The sequence below is a fragment of the Pristiophorus japonicus genome, chromosome 3 (assembly GCF_044704955.1).
Source record: "Pristiophorus japonicus isolate sPriJap1 chromosome 3, sPriJap1.hap1, whole genome shotgun sequence".
NCBI lineage: Eukaryota > Metazoa > Chordata > Chondrichthyes > Pristiophoridae > Pristiophorus > Pristiophorus japonicus.
Genome location: NC_091979.1, coordinates 47,277,416 through 47,301,278, shown reverse-complemented (window position 1 = coordinate 47,301,278; position 23,863 = coordinate 47,277,416). Strand labels below are relative to the sequence as shown.

Genomic DNA, 23,863 nt, shown 5'->3' with positions numbered 1-23,863 from the left:
CTGCGCCGTCCAATCCCAATTACCAGCTCTGGGTCCATAACCCTGCAAGTTACAGCACTTTAAGTTTTGGATCCAACTTGTCACTTTGCCCTGGATCCCATGAGCTTTTAACTGTGTGACCAGTCTGCCGTGTGGGGCCTTATCAAAAGCTTTGCTAAAGTCCATATACACTACATTGTATGCACTACCCTCATCAACCCTCCTGGTTACCTCCTTGAAAAATTCAATCAGATTAGTCAAACACGATCCTCCCTTAACAAATCCATGCCGACTGTCCCTAATTAATTTTTGCCTTTCTAAATTTAGATTTACCCTGTCCTTCAGGACTTTTTCAATAATTTCCCCACCACCGAGGTTAGACCAATAGGCCTATAATTATTCGGCCTATCCCTTTCTCCCTTCTTAAACAAGGGTACCACATTAGCAGTCCTCCAACACTATGCCCAAATCCAAAGAGGACTGGAAAATGATGGTCAAAGCCTCTGCTATTTCCTCTTTTACTTCACTCAACAGCCTGGGATGCATTTCATCCAGGCCTGGGGACTTATCCACCTTCAAAGCTGCTAAACCCCTCACTATCTCCTCTCTCACTATGTTTATTTCATCCAGAATTTCACACTCCTCCTAGATAGCAGTATCTGCATTGACCCTTTCCTTTGTGAAAACAGATGTAAAATATTCATTAAGAACGTTACCAACATCTTCTGCCTCCACACAGAGATTACCCTCATGGTCTCCAATAGGCCTTACCCTTTCTTTAATTATCCTCTTGCTGTTAATATATTTATAGAACATCTTTGGGTTTTCCTTAATTTTACTTGCCAAGAATTTTTCATGCTCTGAGCATTCCTAATATCCTTTTTAATTTTACCTCTGAACTTTCTATATTCTTCCAGAGATTCTGCAGTATTTAGCCGTCAGTATATGACATAAGCTTCCCTTTTTTTCTTTATCCTCCCCATGCAAGTCCCTAAACATCCAGGGGGTTCTAGAATTGTTATTGCCACCCTTTTTCTTTAAGGGCACATATTTAGCCTGAGCCCTCCGGATCTTCTCCTTGAATTCCTCCCACTGTTCTGACACTGATTTACCCACAAGTAACAGTTTCCAATCCACTCTGGCCAAATCACTTCTCAATATAGCAAGGTCAGCTTTTCTCCAATTTGGAACTTTTATTCCTGGTCTATTATCCTTATCCATAAGTAACTTGAATCTGACTGAATTATGGTCACTGGCACCCAAGTGTTCTCCCACTGATACCCCTTCTACCTGCTCAGCTTCATTCCCCAAAATTAAATCCAAAACCGCCCCCTCTGTTTTGGGCTCGTTACATACTGCTGACTAAAAAAGTTCTCTTGAATGCATTTTGAGAATTCTGCACCCTCTATACCCATCACACTATATTTGTCCGAATCAATATTAGGACAGTTGAAATCTCCTAATATTACTGACCTATGGTTTTTGGACTTCACAGAAATTTGCCTACATATTTGCTCTTCTATCTCCCTCTCGCTGTTTGGGGGTCTATAATACATGCCCAGCAGTATGATCACCCCTTTTTTATTTTTTAGTTCGACCCATATCATCCCTCCTCACAGCTGTAATAGTTTCTTTAATCAATACCATGCCCCCCACCTTTTTTTACCCCCCCTCTGTCTTGTCTAAAAAATCCTGTAACCAGGGATATTGAGCTGCCAAACCTGCCCCTCTTTCAGCCATGTCTCTGTAATAGCTACAATGTCATACTCCCAAGTGTCTACCTGTGCTCTCAGCTCATTTGCCTTAGTTGCTATACTCCATGTATCACCAGTCTTTCACAGGTGCTGGGTTCAAAATTCTGTAACTCCTTACCGAAAAGCATTGTTGTAAATGCAAATGCAAGTCTTTTTGTAGTAGCTTCACCACATGGACTGTAGTAATTCAAGAAAACTACCCATCACCACCTTCGCAAGGGCAATTAGGGATGGGCAATAAATGCTGGCTTTGCCAGCGACACCCACATCCCGAGATTTAACAATAAATAAAATTCTCAAAGTTATCTACTCAAACATCCTGTTGTGAATAGATACAGTATATTTACATGCATGGCAATAGGCCGTAACCATTGTAACCATTAATTTAATACACACAGTATCCCCTCACAGTCCCCCTCCACAACCTGCCTATCTTTACACCGTTCAATAACCTCAAAAGGAAACATTATGGTAAAAGTTCACCATACTTTCTATATTGAAGGCAGTTTGGAATCAACAGGATAAGATGAGTGACACTGTTCTCGAGCTTTGTTATTGTAAATTCATATACAAGAAAAGACAACATTGGTTTTGGACATCTGTTGTAAGAAAAACATTCATCTCATTGACATTGGCTCAGATTTCATGCGCATAGCAGCCATTATGGGCAAGGAAGAAAGAAAGCACATGAAGGTTAAAGCAAGACAGGGAAGAATCACTAGATTCTTCAGAGAAAATGTGAAGAAAATGCAGGGCTTTTCATTTTACAACAGGAGTTTCAAATACTGAATTTCTTGGTGATCATGGAATTGGTTCTATTGGTTATTTCAAACTTTAGTAACAAATTTATGAAGGTTTTGCATGCACACAGCACGAGTTCTATCTTGCCACATGTGAAACAGAGAAAAGCAATTACTAACGCACTGCATACACTCTTTGTATGCTGCAGTGAATCAGTTACCACAGTTCCACAAGTTTACAAACACTACATAAACTATAGAAATTATATCCTGGAGTACTTACTAGAGTCACAACACCTTTCTAGAAATGTGATGCAGAGCCAAGTGTTAACCAACATAAGCTGTGAAACAGACGCACATAACCTTTGATTGGAGTTGGGAACACCCGAGGAGAAGCTCTTTTATACCAGCGCTTGGGCTGAGTGTGGCACACAAGTGGGTATCCCCGACTCCACTGTTTACAGGGCATCTATGCCGCCAGCCCCTTCTGCTAAAGAAAGGCCTGCATTTCCAGAGTGCCTTTCATGACCCAAAGCGCTTTACAGCCAATGAAGTATTTTTTTGAAGTGTAGTCACTATTGTCATGTAGGAGGTGGACCAAGAGAAGGAAGCTGGAGTTTTTTTGCACACCTGAACTCTGCTCTCGGGACATGCATAAAGTTAGGTGCTGGGCACTATCAGAGACATAGGAGCTCATCTTACAAGAGTGCCACTGACTTCGGGAGTACCGTTGACATTCTGAGCATACCTGGACAACATGGACCATTTCTCATATCTCGGGAGCCTCCTATCAACAAGAGCAGACATCGACGACGAGATCCAACACCGCCTCCAGTGCAGCCTTCGGCCGCCTGAGGAAAAGTGTGTTTGAAGACCAGGCTCTCAAAATTACCACCAAGCTCATGGTCTACAGAGCTGTAGTAATGCCTGCCCTCCTGTATGGCTCAGAAACATGGACCATGTACAGTAAGACACCTCAAGTCACTGGAAAAATACCACCAACGATGTCTCCGCAAGATCCTACAAATCTCCTGGGAGGACGCACCAACATTAGCGTCCTCGACCAGGCCAACATCGAAGCACTAACCACACGATCAGCTCCACTGGGCAGGCCACATAGTTTGCATGCCAGACACGAGACTCCCAAAGCAAGCGCTCTACTCGGAACTCCTTCACGGCAAACAAGCCAAAGGTGGGCAGTAGAAACGTTACAAGGACACCCTCAAAGCCTCCCTGATAAAGTGCAACACCCCCACTGACACCTGGGAGACCCTGGCCAAAGACTGCTCTAAGTGGAGGAAGCTGAGCACCTCGAGTCTCATTGCCGAGAGCGTGCTGAAATCAAGCGCAGGCAGCGGAAAGAGCATGCGGCAAACCAGTCCCACCCACCCTTTCCTTCAACGACCATCTGCCCCACCTGTGACAGAGACTGTGGTTCTCATATTGGACTGTACAGTCACCCAAGAACTCATGTTAAGAGTGGAAGCAAGTCTTCCTCGATTCCGAGGGACTGCCTATGATCACTTTCAATAGAAAAGTGCCCACGATCTCTGGAAATTTTTTTAACCACGTGTGGAACAGGATATACATCCTTACAAGAATGTATATTTAAATGTATATAAATATACTGTCCAACCGTCTGGCTTTTTATAATGAACTGAAACAAGTCTTTTCAACCATTCCATTTTAATGGCCTGTCGTTCATCGTGTGTCCCTCAATTTTATCTTCAACAGTGCCGTTCTCCAGTGTGTACCCTCCTCCAGCTGGGAGGCTGGGGCACCCCAGAGTGAGGGACTTCTCCATGGTTGCTAACAAAATAGGACACTCTAATGTGTCAAACTGCTCCATTCTAGTTTTATTTTTATCTTCTCTCCCACGTGTGTAGCATTCAAGCTAAAGAACAATAAAACTTTGCTGAAAAATGAATTTTTCAGTCACTACCCCACTATATGACAGTGATGAAACTGCAAAAATACTTTGTTGGAGGATGTGAAGTGCTTTGGGACATCCTGAGGACATGAATAATGCAAGTTCTTAATTTCTCCAAGAATCAACAAAAATAACTAGCATCTTTATCTCAGCACACAGAAATGAGCCGCAAATGTCTACAGTGCAGTCAATGGTGAATTTACAATAAAAAAAGCCTTGCATTTAATTACTTGGTTGTTGCTGATAAAATTGGTCATGCTCAGGTTATTGTTTGGGGTGCAATATGATAAATGATAAAGTTATTTAATCGGCTTGATTTTCAGCTCATGATCGCATTACTTAGCCCAGAGAGCCAGGAAGTAGCTAGTTCCAAGCAGATTGTCAACATTGTGTAACTGCTGCAAGGAGAAACAGAAACATAGGAACAGGAGTAGGCCATTTAGCCCCTTGAGCCATTCAATGAGATCATGGCTGACCTGTGATCCAACTTCATATACCTGCCTTTGCCCCATATCCATTGATACCTTTGGTTAACAAAAATCTATCAATCTCAGATTTAAATAGAACAAGAACTCTTCAGAACAACATGCCCTCATATTTGTTTGTCATCCCACTGGGGAAAGGGTCTAATCTCAATGGCCATCAAATGATTTGACCAAGAAAAGCATGAACAGCAACTTAATGCATTGGGACTTTCAGATCCAAATCTACATTCCCATTGATCCATAGCAAAATATATCAAAGCAATGACCATGTATATAGTTTTACTTCAATTAAGCAATAGATATTTCACCCGAGACAAAAATCAAAACAAATTTACTAAAACATTTAAATGTAACAAACATGAGTGTTTGCTAACTCAAGCCACGAGTTAATTAAAAAAATAGAATGTCCAGCTTGTGTTTTCCGATTACCGAGGAAGTCAACTCTGAGAAATCAGCTGTTTCAGAAGCACTTCCTGGCACTGTGGCTACTCATCCTAACAATATAAAATTGACCCAAAATACATTTAAGTTTTTATTTGATGACTTACAGATTTTTCAAATGATAGAAGGACTAATTATATATTTTAAACAGAGAAACCACAACAATGATAACCGCTCCCATGGACAAGTTTCTTGGCCACTATTGACTTTGATGTCAACACCTCAGTTAATAGTGACTGGATAGCAGGGTTGAAAATATCTGGATAAGTATTTAAGTGATGAAATTTCACATACTTGTAATAAAAGAAACAATAGAAATGGCAGTTAAAGCATCAGTGCTACTACTTTTCATTTTCTTTATGCTGATTTATTCGGTTAACATAAAAAAGGTACAGTTCATTCAATTTAACTAGCCTGCTCCTCATTGTGACATTGCTTTTATTGTAGGGATTTATGTCTAGTGGTTTATAATTCTATTCAAATCGAGGCCATAAAACAAGCCACTCGACAAGGTTTTTCAGAGAACTGAATATTCTTCACTGGTTTACAGGTGCTGCTTTTTGAAGCAGTTACAAAAGTGACAGCAGGGCATCCGGCATAAAGAATGCTCACTGCAAAGTTAGAAAGACTCCTCTGGAATTTTAACTCTCTGCTCCATTTTAATTCTCCACTCCACTCCCACTCTGACCTCTCCGTCCTCGGCTTCTTGCACTGTTCCAATGAAGCTCAAGGAACAGCACCTCATCTTTCGATTAAGCATTATACAGCCTCCTGGACTCTATCGAGTTCAACAATTTCATAACCTCGGCCACTATTTTTTCTCATGGCAGCTGTTGATGATTCTGCTATTCCCATTTACACCTCTTCTAGACTCATCTTTTGTTTCTTTACCTGCCCCATTACCATCGCCTTTTGCCTTGCACCATCATCCCCTTTGTCTTTTAATTTCTCCTGCCTTCCAGCCGATCACAAACCGTCCCTGTTGTTCCTTCCTCCCCTTCCCCATTTGCTTAAAATCTATTACACCTCTAACTTTTTCCGACGGTTTTAACAAAGGGTCATCAACTTGAAACATTAACTCTGTTTCTCTCACCACAGATGCTGCCTGACCTGCTGAGTATTTCCAGCATTTTCCATTTTTATTTCAGATTTCCAGCATCTGCAGTATTCTGGTTTTGTTCCTCTGGAATTTGGTTAGGGGATAAAATTCACACATTTTCAGTGGACTATAAATTTGTTGGCGAGGCATAAATGGTACATAGATAGCCCACTGAAAGGGATGCGTTTCATGGGCACCATGGCCTTTTCCCTTGCTCTGCTGTTCTTATGCCAAGTGCACGTTAACTTGCCTAAGCAAAATTCTATAACCGTAGTGCCAATAACTCAGCTGGTTCCAGAAAGTAGATTCATCTTAAACGACTTTGGATCAGTTGTTTCACGAGAAGCATTAGTAGAGAAATAACATTGTGTTATTACATTTTCTAGACCAGAGGGAATAGACCACAGAACAATAAAATAAGTTGTTCCTCGCGCATTGCAAATGATACAGTGCAGCACTACTGCCTCAGAGGCTCACTTTAACCAGGTGAAAGAGATATTAGATTAAATTCTGTAGATAAGCATAACCCACTAAGTAATATCCTGCTCTGCCTTGAAGTTTTTTAGATGAAAGTTATATTGCCAAAAACATTAAGGCTAATTGAACTAACTGAATAAAACTTTTTAAATATAAATATTAAGTTACATGCCTAAACTTGCTCTCCCATTTTCCCCTCACAAGAATAGATTTGAAATCCATGGTGTTGCTTCCCTGTTTTGCTTCAGTTACTGGACACCAACGATAGTTTTAAAAAAAACTGAAATTTGATACATTGTGTATACAAATGCAGAGCTCAGTATTATGTGGCTCCATATAGCTCAATACAAAAAAACGTTTAAAATTTGTAAGGGAGTTGCTTTTTTTTAAAAAAGCTGATACCCGAGCACAGCAAAGAGATTTGCCCAAAACAAGGGTGCCATCTGCTGGCAGCAGCTAGGAAGCACTGCTCGGCAAACTATTCCAAGCATCTATCACTCGTATCTGTTCACTTTAAACTAATTTAAATTTAGTTCCTCTGACCCAGCTTTCCCAAGTTACTTTGTAGGAATATTCTGGGTTTATCTTATTCAAGCTGGTTATCACTTTGATGAAATCTGCTTCTATCTAGACTTCAACTTTTCAAATCAGTCCCCAGTTTACCCCCAATCTTGATTCATCATGAAATGGGGCAAGACTATCTTGCAGGATAAACTGCACAACATGGAGTGTGGCTACTCCAACATGGCAGCAGTCACACAGTTGGCTTTTTGTAATGAGATTTAATAGAAGTTGCAACCCAAGATTTCCCTGCACAACATTCATCTTGTGATAATACACAACCCGTGTTACAGCAAACTACCTCAAAAGTCACTTACTACTCTAGTTCTAAGCCAGTTTCCTGGGTGTAGCTATGATTATAGTTAAGACAAGTGAGTTGGAACTGAAAAAGTGGCCATGACTCACGGGGCAATTGTAGGGGCTACTTTTCTCAATAGATGCAGTCAGTTTTTCCCCACCATCAGCACCACCACTCCCTGCCCAAGGATAAAAGAGGCTTCCATCTGTTTACTGTATTAGTTGACCATACAGTTGGCTATTGGCAATCTATAAATAAGATTTTAAATTAAAGTGCCAACAAGCAGAGTGGTGTAGAATGCTGGTGACTAAAAGCTGCCTCAGTATACTGATAGATGATGATAGTGTGTGATCCCCTGGCCTGGTTTTGATCGTCTGAGGGGGTCAGAGATGAATTTTAGAGAGTATTTTTTCCCCTTATTGGCCCTGGGTTTTTGCTTCTCCCAGGAGGTTATGTGGCTGCGGGGTGGAGGGGGAAAAAAAAAAAAAAAAGAGGTGTTTAGGGCAGGCTCGAGGGACCAACTCATCTTTTCCTGCCCACCAATTTCGTATCTTCATATGTGGAGTGTTCCTTTTAAAATATCTCTTGTACTTTTCTCCTTCAGCTTGTTTCAAATTCATTAAAACTTACAGCACCCAAACAGCATTTTACCCACTGTAGCTCAATGTTCTGCAAAAATCAAAAGAATGCCAACTCATTAATTAATAACAATTTACTATTAAATCTACATAACACAGACTTACCACTGTGGTGTTTGGCTCATTTGCATGCAAATCTGAATGAAGACCTACTGCATCAGTGTTGAGCAAACTTGGGCCTAGAAGTTAAATTTGTCTGCAGGAACCAAAGTTGACAATTGCTAAACTGGCCCAGTCAGTACTGCACGACCCTAACAATCAATGAATGCTAAAGCTACTCTATTTCAATACTTTCTCAATAGATGCAGTCAGTTTCTTCCCCCCATCAGAACTTTAATTTTTAAGTGCCAGTGTTCTGCCTCTTCCTGCCGGCTGCTGCCAGCGACACACACATCCCGCGAATGAATAAAAAAAACTCAAACTTTTCTCAACATAAATCAAGCGAAAAACTGTCAGAGGAACCATATTAATAACTGAACTGTAGGTAGTATTGTAACATTGACAGGGTAGATGCTGAGAGCTCGTTTCCCCTGGCTGGAGTGTGTGGAACTAGGGCTCAATAGTCTCGGAAAAAGGGGTAGGCCATTAAAGACAGAGAGAAGGAATTTCTTCACTGAGGGTTGTGAATCTTTGGAATTCTCTACTCCAGAGGGCTGTGGATGCCAAGTCTCTGAACATATTCAAGGCTGAGATAGATAGATTTTTGGAATCTAGGGGTATCAAGGGATGTGGAGATCGGGCAGGAAAGTGGAGTTGAGTTCGATGATCAGCCATGATTTATTGAATGGTGGAGCAGGCTCGAGGGGATGTATGGCCTCCTCCTGCTCCCATTTCTGATGTTCTTATTCCTAGGATATTTTGAAAGCAATAGCCAACATGTTGAGGATAGATTACCAACGTCCTTGAAAAATTACTTGGTACTTGGTGAACAGAGGGGGACAAAACACTTGTACTTTCACATAATTAACTTCACTTAAAAGCATGCTTAATATTTAACCAAAGGCAAGAAAATTGTTTTATTGTAGCCAAGCTAGTCACTGGAACACAGAACACCAACAGATCACTAAGGTTTAGATACAGCAAGAAAACAGAAAGGACAAACAATAGAGACTGGAGATCAAGGGATAAACGCGCTGCTATCTGAAAGGTGGTGAGTTGCTGCTGCTTTTTACTTGTCAAAGCTAGAATGTCATTTACCCTAGGCACTGTCGAGTGGAATTTTCTAGCCTTCAGTAAATTCATGACAAACATCATGGGCCAGCAACATAAATTGCCCACCGCTTTACAACCATTTATTTGGCCAACCACATCCAGCACTTCCATGGCTGTCACCATTTAAAAACAATTATCACTGGGCAGGTTAAGTGAAGCTTAAGTGTCTACCAAGGTTGAAGAGAGTAAAGGAAAAGGTGAGATAAATCAAGTAGTACTGATATGATGATGTCAAATTTGGATTTTAAGCTCTCGAGATAGATTGAGAGAGGCTATAAATTCACTTTCCCTCTTCAGGCACATTTCAAGTTTTCCTGTAGACCCAGATTAATACATATATTAACATGTGTAACTTACTTTCTCCAGTAGCTGTTCGCGTTCCTCCTCTACTGCTTCATTCCATATAGTCATATCATTAATACTCCTTTGGGTTACAGTAAGTACTGTGAATCCAGCAACTGGAGCCTCAGGAAACATAGACTGAAAATCTGAGTAAGAACATGAAAGCCAAATCAAATCACCGGCTCTAAACACACGAAACCAACAAATCTCAGTGTCCTCGCTGTATTCACCTCAGACTTTGAGCTTTTACTGAGCCCATGCTGACGCAACGGGCCCAAGTTTCGACCTGGATGCCCGTTTTTCACGCCACAAAGTGCGCCTAAAAAAAACTTACCTATTCTCCGGCTCCCTGCAGGCCCTGGAGCTGGGCGCAGCACAGCACAAGCTGTGGGGGGGGGGGGGGGGCGGAGCCAGGTTCTTGCGCTGAAAACAGTGCCGGGACCTCTGCACATGCGCACCCACTGAGTAGCTCCAGGCGCCCAAAACTGTGTGGGAGGGGCCCGAAGCACGCAGCCCCTAGCCCTGGCCGAATGGCCTTTCTGGGACTGCGTGGATAAGGCTGCCTCCCACGCCCAGCTCCTGCTTCCTCCCTACTGGACCCGACCCGACTCCTGCTCCTGCACCTGCTCCTGCTCCTGCTCCTGCTCCTGCTCCCGCTCCCACCCCCCCACCCCGACCTCCGCTTCCCCCGCTTCCGACCTTTCCCTCCACCCCCCCCCCCACCTTCCGTTCCCGACCGATCTCCACCTCCACACCCCCCACCCCACCCACCGATCTCCGACCAACCGACCACCCTCCCTGCCACCCCGACCCCACCTACCTGTCAATCCGGTAAGTCTAAGCTCGAAATCCCCCCCCCCCCTCCTCCACCCCCCCCTCTCTTCCCCACCCCCTCTCACCTCACCCTCTCCCCCCCAACCCCCTTCCCCCCACCCCCTCGCTGTCAGAAACACAGACACTGACAGAGAGTGAGAGAGACACACACAGATAGAGACACTAACAGAGACACACCCGGGGGGGGGGGGCTGTCCCAGCACGCTGTTGGAGGACTCCCGATGCTGCAGTCAGTAAGTAGAAAATGTTTTATTGATTTTTTAAAAAATTGATTTTTTATTAATTTTTTTGGATTGATTTATTGGTTGATTTATCGATGTATTTATCATTTATTATTGATAATGACTCTTTGTAAAACTGAAGTGTTTAATGTTTGTAAACTTCTCTTTAAACCACCCCCCCCATTCCCTACGCCGGATTTGTAACCTACGCCTGATTTTCTAAGTGTAGACAAGGTTTTTCTGAGCGTACAAAAATCTACACTTACTCCATTCTAAGTTAGTTTGGAGTAAGTTTTCACTGCCTAAACTTTTAAAACGGGCGTAAGTGGCCGGACACACCCGCTTTTGAAAAAAAAAATCTGTTCCAAACTGAAACTGTTCTAACTGACTAGAACTGGAGCAAACTAAATGCAATTTCTAAGATACTCCAAAAAAACAGGAGCAACTCAGGCCGAAACTTGGCCCCAATATTGCTTGGCTGATGGTGCTGAGCTGAGTGGACAAGAGTGGCAAGAGAAAATTATTTCCGCCTTTTGTTCCCAATAACTTAGGATTTCAACTGCTGTATTTTCTGGATCATTTAACAAGCATAAAGTATTCCACAAACGATTGTTAAGGTTTATGATAGGAAGAGCATAGTAGTTATATGGATAGGAAAGCATCAAAAATGGCATACCCTGAAACTAACCTTCATTTTACTTCTTCATCGAAGAAAAAAAAAAGACACAAGATGTTGAAAGAGGCATCCTCGATAGGGGAAATCACAGTTAAGGAAGCACATTGTTCAATGTTCCCATTCATTTTTTTTTTGGTGTGTGGCCCATTCAAAGTACCGCGCGTCAATGTTCCCTCTAAGCTGCGCAGCCCCGCAGCATTCATCCAGCCCCGCGCAGCCCAGGACCTAATGTTACATTTCACTGTGAATGGGCCGCACACCCAAAAAAAATTAAATCAGGGAGAGCATTGCTGAGCATGTGCGGCTTTTCGCATTGAAAAGACGGCGAGCCGACTGCGCGGGTGATCCAGAGAGTTGTGAGGCCGCTCAGCATAAAGGGAACATCGACACTGTTACTATCAAAGTTTGCCCTTCTTCCAAAACTTGTGAAGTGCACATCGGAACAGTGCAACAGTGGTTAAGATGGCATACAGGATACTTGCCTTTATTAGCAGAGGTTGATTTCTTTGGATGAGAGGAAGCTGAGGGAGACCTAATTGAGGTGTATAAATTATGAGGGGCCTGGATAGAGTTGGATAGGAAGGACCCATTTCCCTTAGCAGAGGGGTCAACAACGAGGGGCCATAAATTTAAAGTAATTGGTTGAAGGTATAGAGGGGATTTGAGAGGAATTTTTTCACCCAGACAGTGGTGGGGGGTCTGGAACTCAATGCCTGAAAGGATGGTCGAGGCAGAAATCTTCACCTCATTTAAAAAGTACTTGGATATTCACTTGAAGTGCCGTAACCTACAAAGCTATGGACCAAGAGCTGAAAAGTGGGATTAGGCTCAATGGCTCTGTCAGCCGGCACGGACACGACAGACCGAATGGCCTCCTTCCATGCCATAAATTTCTAATGCCAATTCACTCGCATGCTACTTCTGTTTGAGGATATTTTAAATACAAGCATATTTTTTTCCTACCACTATAACACTTAAATTCCATTTAAAGAGACCGTAAACATTTAAAAAAAGTATAACTGACCTTTGCGTAGAAGCTCTGGGCAGGTTTGTATTGCACATTCCACTTTTGCATTCTCAAAGTAATTTTCTGCAGTTGTGACTTGCTGTGGTTGAGGTTCAGCTTCATTTCCCTGAAATAAATGGGAGGAACACACCATTATTCTTCTGAAAATGTTAATGACAAGATCATTACGAGGGTCTAATTTTCATTCTGCTCTCACTACACAAACTCAACAGTAGTCACACAACTTTGTTACAATAACATACTGTAATAACAGGACAATACAATAAAACGATTGGCTGGGCAATGGAAGTCACTAAGGGAACTAAATTGCTAATAAAAAACAATCCCACACATCAACAACTAATAATTGTTGTACAAACTAGTTTTATTCTTTGCAGGCTTTGAAAGTATAATTTTAACCTCCTCTACAATAAATTTCGAGCTACCTATCTGTAACAACAACATTATTTGAGACCTAAAGTTGTGTGAGTGGTCACGATGTTAAAGTGTTCTTAGATATTATTTAAATAATGACTATATAGGTACAACATCCGAAATCCAGAATCCCCGGGACCAAATCCATTCCGGTTTTTGTGTTTTCACGGATTTCAGACAAGAAAATCAATAGTCTGAAATCCGCAATCCTCGGCCGAATCCATGCCGGATTTTGAGTTTTGCCTCAAAAATGTCCAGTTTTCTGACAATAATTCCGGACGACTCCATCAGCTATGTGCAAAATGTCCGGTTTTCAGAGTTACGGACTCAGGACGTTGCACCTGCAATAATGCCTTCATTTAAGCAAAACGTAATAAGAACATAAGAATTAGGAACAGGAGTAGGCAATCTAGCCCCTCAAGCCTGCTCCGCCATTCAACAATATTTCATGCAATTCACCTAACTGGTCTTGTTAATACTGAACCAGCTAAAATCTTATTTTGCAATGTCATCAGGTTTCTGCTGTGATTGGCCAGATTAAGTGTGCACAATGTTGCACCCAATTCAATGACTGGATCAATGTGGTGAGACTCCAATTGGCTAGCAATCTTTGACAGAAGGCAGCAAAATGTTGGGAGAGACCAATACAAATGAGAAAAAAACCAGGATCAACGACACTCCTCAAAATGTTGGTCACCAGTTCCATTAAAAGAACAGAAATGGATGTTAATTGTTTGATATAATCCTAGCTTTGAATCAGACTTTTCAATGTGAGTTAATATCATGAAGTTCTTTAAGTAAATATAAAACCTTGCAAATTTAAAAAAAATTATAGCGAGTCAGTGGAGGTTGAAAATTTGACATCACACGAGAAGCCAATAATATAACTATTAAAAATGGTGTTTTCTTGCCTGAAATTCATTGACAAACTGTGCAAGAATGAACTCGTGCTTCTCACTGGTCAATGGCTCAGTTAGCACATCGGGTAGTGTTCTGCGCACTGAGATTCTCTTCTGGCTAGCAATACCATTAATATGGGACTCGAATCCTATGTTACCCGGCAGTTGAAAACGCTGGTCCTGAGGTCCAAATGGCCCCATCTTTTCATCAGGCCATATAGTCTGCAAACCTGGCAATACAAGCATGACAGAAAGGCAAGTTTTATTTAAACTCAGCACATTAAGATTCATCATTTATATAAAAGTGGGGGAGGGGGAGAAGAGAAAGAAAAGTTTTCACAATAGCCATTATGAAAAAAATTGTTTTGAACACGAAACTTTCATATCAACAGCTCGGTTTTTAAAATGATATTAATGTTTATACGCAGATTTATTTTCTTTGTAAGCATCAGTTTTTCTAACATATTTATAAAGCAAATCAGGACTAAAGCAAGTCGAAAAGCAGAATGTGATCAAGCAGAGTCAGCATGGTTTTATGAAAGAGAAATCATTTTGACAAATTTGCTGGAACTCTTTAAAGATGCAATGAGCAGGGTGGATAAGGGGAAACCAGTGGATGTGGTGTATTTGGATTTCCAGAAGGCATTCGATAAGGTGCCACATAAAAGGTTACTGCACAATATAAAAGTTCACAGGGTTGGGGTAATATATTAGCATGGATAGAGGATTAGCTGACTGACAGAAACCAGAGAGTCGGGATAAATGGGTCATTTTCCGGTTGGCAAACAAACAGTAACTAGTGGGGTGCCACAGGGATCGGTGCTGGGGCCTCAATGATTTACAATCTATATTAATGACTTGGATGAAGGGGCCAAGTGTAATGTAGCCAAGTTTGCTGATGATACAAAGATGGGTGGGAAAGCAAATTGTGAGAAGGACACAAAAATCTGCAAAGGGATATAGACAGGCTAAGTGAGTGGGCAAAAATTTGGCAGATGGAGTATAATGTGGAAAAATGTGAGGTTATCCACTTTAGCAGAAAAAAATTAGAAAAGCAAATTATAATTTAAAATGGAGAAAAAGTGCAAAGTACAGATGGACCTAGGGGTCCTTGTGCATGAAACACAAAAAGTTAGTATGTACGTACAGCAAATAATCAGGAAGACAAATGGAATGTTGGCCTTTATTGCAAGGGAGAGAGAGTTTAAAAGCAGAAAAGTCCTGCTACAACTGTAGAGTATTGGTGAGGCCACACCTAGAGTACGGCGTACAGTTTTGGTCTCCGTAATTAAGGAAGGATTTATTTGCATTGGAGGTTGTTCAGAGAACGTTCACTAGGTTGATTCCGGAGATGAGGGGGTTGACTTATGAAGATAGGTTGAGCCTATACTCATTGGAATTCAGAAGAATGAGAGGTGATCTTATCGAAACATGTAAGATAATGAGGGGGTGTGATAAGGTGGATGCAGAGAGGCTATTTCCAATCTTACAGGAAACTAAAACTAGGGGACATAGTCTCAGAATAAGGGGCTGCCCATTTAAAACTGAGATGAGGAGGAATTTCTTCTCTCAGAGGCTTGTAAATCTATGGAATTCTCTGCCCCAGAGAGCTGTGGAGGCTGGGTCATTGAATATATTTAAGGCGGAGAGAGACAGATTTTTGAGCGATAAGGGAATAAAGGGTTATGGGGAACGGGCAGGGAAGTGGAGCAGAGTCCATGATCAGATCAGCCATGATCTTATTAAATGGCAGAGCGGGAGGGGTCAAGCGGCCTACTCCTGCTCCTATTTCTTATGTTCTTATGATCGTTGCATGCCGTGTTTCCTCGGTCACTGAATGGTGGTAGATGTTTCTTAAATACATTTACACCTAAAGTACATTTGCCTGTCTCATGTACGTGTATATTTTCTACTAAAATCAATGCATGTAGCTAAAATGGTGTTGCAGTAGCATCTGTTGCAATTCAGAAATTTCCACTGGACAACACTGACCTAAACGGGCACACATTGAACAACTCATCCAAAACACAGTAGCACTGCCAATATATCAGTTGTGTATTGAAGTGTCATCTCAGATTATGTGCTCAAGTCCATAGTGGGGCTTGAATCTATAATCTTCTGACTCAAGGCAAGAGTGCTACCAACTATGTCAAAGGTTTAATGCATTGGTCAGAATCCATCTGAAATATTACATATAGTTCTGGTCACCTAATCATAGGAAAAATATTTATTGGTCTTGAAATGGCACATGTGTGAGCACAAAAATGATTGAGGATCATGAATATAAGTTATATGAGGAAAGGTAAAGGAGGTTCAGCATGTTTACTTTGGGGAAATAAGGAGACAGCAAATGATATAATTGAAGTTTTCAAGAGTATGAAGGGAACTCCCAAAAATTGTTCACCATGATGAAATGTTCAAATAAAAGGGGACAAAAGTTAACAATCAGGAAGTTAGGAGGAGGACGGGAGGTCAAGGTGAGCTTTTGCACTCAAAGACAATAGAATAGTGAAGCAAATTACCAGCAATGTCACTGAAGACAAATCAGTTCAAGAGCTATTTGGACACATTTCCAGAGAGCGAAGGGCTTATGGTGAGGAAGACAGCTGCTGCTGATGTCTGAAAAAGGGACAACCTTGTTGGGCCTAATTATCTTTTCTGATGTTACATATATTATCCATTTTTGAGTATTTAAAAAATTTGGATTATGTTTCCTTTCAACCTTCTCATCTTCTATGTGCCTCTTCGTTATGTAGAACACAAGGACCCAAATCTTAATGCGCAGGCACAGCTTGCTCAGCAATATAATTGTTTGCACTTAGGAAATAAAATAAAAAAATCTCCTACAGTAGTCTTCCAAATGAACTTTCTCCACACTAGTTTCTGTACACGGTTATTAACACAAATGTTGAGAGGAAAATTGTCCCTACCTTGATCGATTGGCATAACAGCAACATAGGGCTCATCAGACCCTGAAGAGCCTGCTGTGGAAAATGTTCTCATGGTTGCAATTCTTCTAACCAATGCATGAATCCCTGGCAGGTAGGACACTAGCCTGGCCTTGGTGCAGAGTGCCTGTATGAAAAAAGGAGAAAAACATTCTAATAGTTGTAATTTTTCAAACTACAAGCAAATGGTTGACCAGCCTTGTGTTGTAGTGCAAACATGACTAACACATGCCTCAGAATTAACCTATGGAAGATGAAGAATTAATTCAGGAAACAAATAAGTTCAACTAGAAGATATTTAAGGAGATATCTCATAACTCGCAACAAAAATATATCCCAATGAGAAGGAACATAAGAACATAAGAAATAGGAGGAGTAGGCCACCTGGCCCTGTGAGCCTGCTCCGCCATTTAATAAGATCATGGCTTCTCTGATCATGGTCTCAGCTCCACTTTCCGGCCCGCTTCCCATAACCTTTTATTCCCTTATCGCTCAAAAATCTGTCTATCCCCGCCTTAAATATATTCAAAGACCCAGCCTCCACAGCTCTCTGGGGCAGAGAATTCCATAGATTTACAACCCTCAGAGAGAAGAAATTTCTCCTCATCTCAGTTTTAAATAGGCGGGCCCCTTATTCTGGGACTATGTCCCCTAGTTGGTTAAATTGGTTTTAACTCCTTATTTCAACCTCATAGGTTGATACTATAATAAAGCTAACCTAACATTTATGCATAGTTTTATAACTAACATTCGTGTTCATTTCAGTAGAGCAGTGAGAACTTAAAACTTCCAAAATCAGGCAGGAGTCTAAAAATTAAATATAAAATGGAGGTGTGGCCACTACAATGCTTATCCCTAAACAGATAAGTTTTTTTTTTACGGGGATGCCAAGTAACATTTGACACAATGCAGTGGGACGAACACGCTGTTCAGTTACTCACAGGCAGATTCAAATCCTTAAATTAAAAAGGAGGCATTTTCAGGTTTTAAAAATATCTCGAGAGAAATCAGGAGGGAAATAAGTGCCACACCAGTCCCCCACGCCCCCCACCCCCAGCATAGTAATTCCCCGATGTATTCATTCCTGAAGAACCAAACTAAAAGAAGAAAATAATCCAAAAAGGTACCTTGGCCATTTTTCTAGGTTTCTGCACCAGCCACCCCTCCTGCAGAATAGAAAATAAAATGAGTACTATAAATTAAATTATTTTTGAAGAACTTCACAAATAGCTTTGGCAACATTATAGCTGTAATTAGTGCAGGTCAAAACAGCTCTACGTTTCTCTGGTTTAGCCACCCAGGTTTTCAAAGCGGAGGCTTTTCTCTATCCCACCTGTAATTTTCAGAGAGTGAAAACTAATGACTCCATTTTAAGAATTCAATGTTCTTTTTTAAATTAAACATAAACCTAAAAACTCTCAGTATTGATGCCATCAAATGCTACAACTGGACAGCTCAAATTCTATAAAGTGATACCCAAGGCATAGATTATTTTTTTTAATATACTGAGACCCAAGTATTAGGCCACGGCTGTAGTGTGGGACACCACAATCCTGAGATAATCAAATAGTGGCAATACCAAATTTTGCTTTTTTAAAAAGATAAACATCCTGTCCCAATATAATCTCATGAATCAATTGCCCAAAAATCTGTAATACACTGTACTATTTTAAAAAGTCAATGTCATTTAAAAATATTAATTTGTACAAAGAACGACTGCATTGCTCATTTAAAACAGCGTACAATCATCATACAATCTGCATTTCTAGCTCACTTGAATATAAAGAATAACTTGCATTTATATAGTACTTTTAACATAGTACACCATCCCATGACGCTCCATGGAGTGTAATCAGACAGATGTAATATTCTGAACATCTACTATTCTGATAAGAAATTAGGTGCTGGATTTTCAGGTTTGGTGATTTCGGGGCATTAATCACGGCGGGGTGGTCCTGATAGCGCCTGTAAAAAGTTTGCGTCTCTGTCCGTAACATTCGGCCGAAATGGAGGTTCAATGATCGGGGGCACTAAATCAGGCATTACACATTGGCTGGGGCAGCCAAGCGCAAATACCATGGCGCAAAGAATGCAGGAGGGGAAGCTCGGAGGCCAGCTCCCCAAAGGCTGAGGCGGCCCAGTAGTGCTGCTCAGAGATAGGCAGACGTGGACCTGGACTTGGTGGCTATGTCCAGGGAGAGCACGGAAATGCACTGCAACCTCATGGGTGCATTGGGTAGGGTCCCACAGGGCATCAACACACTTGCTGCAAGTGTGGCAGAGGCAACCTCACGCATTGCCCGTGCACATGGGGACATACACTGAAAATGTTAATCAGGCTTGTATATAGTTACGGTACATTGCCGCATTTCATTGTGGTTGAGTGCGTTGCAACAGAACATTGTATTTTGTTTTTTTTTGGGGGGGGGGGTTTGTTTGAGTAAAACATTACACAAGACCACAATGGCAAGCGAAAAAGTATCATTGTAAACTTAACCGGAGACGTGCCATTATGGTGGCAGATAGCGCAGCCAGTATTAGCTGCATCCCTCAGCTTCCTCCATTCAAGAGAACCGATCCATTACGAGCTGCAGATGTGTGGCTCTTCGTCTGGCAGCATCACCACGTTGCCTCCCCCGTGGATGGGGCGGCTGGCCATTCAGGGCCTCGCCAGGCTCTTGTTCGTCTTCCTCCTGAGGTGGGGCTGCAATCCCCACTGGCAATCTCTGGCCCCTCATGATGGCCATGTTGAGCAGCATGCAGCACACCTCAATGAATTCAGACACCTGTTGCCTCCAGAGCGGTCCAGCCATCAGAAACGCTGCTTCAGCACCCCTATTGTCTGCTCAATGATGTTGCGGTGGCCACATGGCTCTCATTGTAGCGCTGCTCCGCTTCTGTGCAGCGGGTAATGAGTCACATGGCTAGGCCTAATCCTTTGTCTCCGAGCAGCTAGCTGTTCCTGTGGTGGCCGAGACAATCGTGAGATAGCGCTCTCACGCAGGGTGAAAGCATCATGTGCGCTCCCTGGATAGCAGACATTCACTGCGAGGATGCACACCAGCTGCACGTTAAGGGAGTGATATTCCTTTCGGTTTCTGAATACCTCGGCATTGTGTAAAGGTGCTCACAAGGTCACATGTGTGCAGTCAATGGCTCCTTGAACCTTAGGGAAGCCCAAACCCACATAGCCTATTCATTCTGGCTCTCCCTGCTCATTGAGAATGTTATGAAGTCCATTCTGCAGGCGTAGTCTTTGTGACGCGGCGAATGCAGCATATTGAGAGATGGTGCATACGTCCCCTGCTACAGCCCGAAAGGAGCTAGAGGCATAGAAGGCTAGCGCCAAAGTCACCTTCACTATGACGGGCAGCCCAGTCCTGTTGCCGTTGTAAGGCTGCAGGCCTGCTTGTAGGAAATGGCATATCGCTGTCAGCTCCTTTCGGAAACGCAGCCTTCTCTCACACTACTCCTCAGAGAGCTGAAGGTCTGGCCGTTGCCTTGGGAGGGGTAAGGCCTCCTCCCCAGACGTCCTCGGCCTCTCCTCATCCGTGGGCTGACATGGATCCACGGAGCAATAGCATGGAGTAGGATATGCTGGTGAACTAGTAATCCCCCCATTTAATTATTTCGCTGAAGTTGTAAGGACACTGGGATGGCAGATAAATCTGCCGCTTTAAAGTCGGAGCTTCACGCAGCATGCTGTGCGCAAACGTTGGCGTCGATGTGACCTCCGATTTAGGATTCTCCTCCCTCAATCTAAACACGCGGCAAATAGCGCCTACTGGACCGTGGGACCGCCTGTTTTTTCTGGCGTCTCCTGGGGCGGACATTAAGTGCAGCGTTAGAACCTAATTTTTCAACTGGGGCACTAGCGGAATGTTGCATGACGATTGACGTCATAATCTGAATGAAACTACAGAGCAGGGCAGTAAGATTTTGTGCTGCCGGAAACCCTGAGCTGAATTTCCCAGCCAGGCGGTAAAAGCTGGCCGTCAGCATTTAGATACCCTTTACCGCCCCCTCTGGGGCGCTAACAGAGACACAAGCCAGCTGAAAATTCAGCCCTAGTTATTTAAATACTTCTTCAGACAAACATTTAAATATTCACTGAAGTGCCAAGTTTTACTTTCAGCACTGCATTATCAATGTAGAGATTAGAGACAACTATTGTGTTTACCCCCACTGAAAAGCAAGGATCAATTAATAATAATCCATAAAGACTCACAATGGATATTTCTGAAGGAGAATTTACTCTACAACAGCAATATTTTAACCTTTTTGGGAAGATTTATTTCGACAAAGCATGATGGTCAAGTGAGGAAAAGTGCTATTTGCAAAAAAATACTTTTATTAGACAGCATTTGTTTCCAATGGAACAGGCTTTATTAATTTAAAAGCAATCCTCATCCCCATCAGGTAAAGGTACAAGCATTCCCTCCCCATTATGAAGTCTGAGAAGATCACTAATTGATTCAGTAACATTGTTTTAGAAGAACAGTTTGAAAAGAAAAGCAACCTCATTTGCCAAAATAGAGATAAACATTGAAAACTAATCAAGAAGTGTGTAAACTCTTGTTATTCAAGTTTGTAGGAATCTTTTGAATAATTCAAACTTGCTTTTTTACTCATCCCATCACCCTCTTTTTTTATGCTCCAAGTTAAAGAATTAAAAATTATTAAAATATCTTCGGCGGGGAGGGGGGCGGGGGAGAAACAGGACATGAACACTCGCCCTTATCTTGACAGACAAATGGTAAGCTGACAGCTACCCTCTTCCCCAACCAATAGAAATTTGAAATCCTCAGATAGCACCTCCTTCCCCCTTCAGATAAACAGCAATGTATTGAACACACATCCACTTAGATTACCAGAAAGAGGATGGATTTCAACACCACGAGTGTTTACTTTCCAGTGGTGACATCTGAAAGCAAATTTGGCCAACCGGCCCAAGTTAGAAAACTCTCGTGTTCATTTTATCAAAAGCTATTTCTTCATTACTTTTTTTAAAAAGTCACTTATTAACAACATTCATACAGATTCAGATGGAAACTTTCCAAGTATGCCATCATGGTTGTTTACAACAGCGGGCAATTCTCAATCTCGCTTTGTAATTATTTTACATTCACCGCATGATTAATGTAACACTATTTTCCAATTATAGATCGAAAGATGTAATTTTAAACAAACTATGTTTCTCATTGCTTTTTTTTTTTACTTGGTTCAACTGCGGCTCAGTTGGTAGCACTCTTGCCTCGGAGTCAGGTTGTGGGTTTAAGGCCTACTCCAGGGATTTGAGCACAAAAATCAAGTTTAACACTCCAGTGCAGTAGGAGTGCTGCACTGTCGGATGTGCAGTCTTTCAGATGAGACGTTAAACCGAGGCCCCATCGGCTCTCTCAGGTGGGCATAAAAGATCCCATGCCACTATTCCGAAGAAGAGCAGGGGAGTTATCCTGTGTCCTGGCGAACATTTATCCCTCCATCAACATCACTAAAGCAGATTACCTGGTCATTATCACATTGCTGTTTGTGGGAGCTTGCTGTGCGCAAATTGGCTGCCGCATTTCCCACATTATAACTGTGACTGCACTTCAAAAAAAGTACTTCATTGGCTGTAAAGTGCTTTGTGATATCCAGGTCATGAAAGGCACTACATAAATGAAGTATTACATAGGATTACATATGAAATATGGTAGACACAAGCCATTTGGCCCAACCATTTATGCTCCACTCCAGCCACATTCTCACCATTCTCTGGGTAAAGAAGTTTCTTCTGTATTCCTTCTTTGATTTCTTGGTGACTATCTTCTATTGGGGAATTAAGGGTTACGGGGAGCGGGCGGGTAAGTGGAGCCGAGTCCACGGCCAGATCAGCCATGATCTTGTTGAATGGCGGAGCAGGCTCGAGGGGCTAGATGGCCTACTCCTGTTCCTAATTCTTATGTTCTTATTGATGATCTCTAATCTTTTTCTTCCCCAAATATGGAAACACTCTCTCTGTAACTACTCTTATCAAAACCTTTCATGACTTTAAAGGCCTCTATCAGGTCACCCCTCAGCCTTCTTTTATTCAAGAGAAAAGAGACCCAGCCTGTTCATCTTTTCCTAATAGGGATAACCGTCGCATTTCTGGGAACTTCCTTGTAAAGTCTTTCCTTCCAAAACAGCTGGGAAAGAAAAACAAACTGAAGTCGGCTGATCCACAATTCAGGACAAGGTTAATGTAATCACAAATTGCACAACACTGAAGGGGAGAGAGAGTTCCAGGAGAGTTTGTGGGGTTGACGGGGTGAAGGATCAAACTACCTTGTGGGACTGGAACCCGACCCGGCCCGGCTCAGTTCTGGTGTCAAGTGGAGGGAGCCCCCAGCAGATCCAGCGTGGCTCTGGCTCAGGCCCGGTCAGCAGCAGCTACTCGGCTCCATTCCGCCTGTCAAACCGCACCGCCTCCGGGTTTACCCGGATATTTAAACGTTTCTTATGTCTCGCCGAGGTCGCACTACTGCCTGCTCTCGCTCAAACTCACACACATAAATCCAACTTCCTCCTCTGTCCTAAGCCACCATCTCCTTCCTTTGCCCGTTGGCCCAACCACCCGGTCCGCACGTCCGCACCACGTCGTGACGTCAGGTGCCGCGCCCCTTGCGTCACCCGCTCGATCCATAGCAACGCGGCCTAGCTCTTCTCCACACCCCGCCCCCAGTCCTTGCAAACAGTTAACACGATCGTGTATTTACACACCTTGACGGCGACTACAAGCCAGTCGAGTTTTTTTTGTACTGACGCGGTGATGGTAGTGAGCGGGCTAAACCAATGCCGGCGTCAAATGGAGAATAAAGGTTCATTGTTTTTAATTGATTGCATAAAGCGTCTCGGTCGTTACGC

General features: G+C 42.4%; 1 protein-coding gene across 4 annotated transcripts in view; it reads right to left on the bottom strand.

Moving 5' to 3' along the window:
- mmadhcb (metabolism of cobalamin associated Db) overlaps positions 1-23,593 on the bottom strand; it is a 38,219-nt gene extending 14,626 nt beyond the window's left edge. For 2 of the 4 annotated variants that reach the window (XM_070875335.1, XM_070875338.1), the window contains exons 1-6: positions 23,505-23,585; positions 18,103-18,141; positions 16,958-17,102; positions 14,040-14,257; positions 12,712-12,820; positions 9,972-10,102 (exon numbers count right to left, since the gene is read on the bottom strand). In XM_070875335.1, coding sequence (XP_070731436.1) covers positions 9,972-10,102; positions 12,712-12,820; positions 14,040-14,257; positions 16,958-17,102; positions 18,103-18,141; positions 23,505-23,510 — 648 coding nt within the window. In that variant the 5' untranslated portion in view covers positions 23,511-23,585. Of the gene's footprint in view, positions 1-9,971; positions 10,103-12,711; positions 12,821-14,039; positions 14,258-16,957; positions 17,103-18,102; positions 18,142-22,726; positions 23,223-23,284 lie in introns of those variants that run through there. The other 2 variants (XM_070875337.1, XM_070875336.1) reach the window with 2 other exon arrangements.
- Positions 23,594-23,863: the final 270 nt, after the last annotated feature.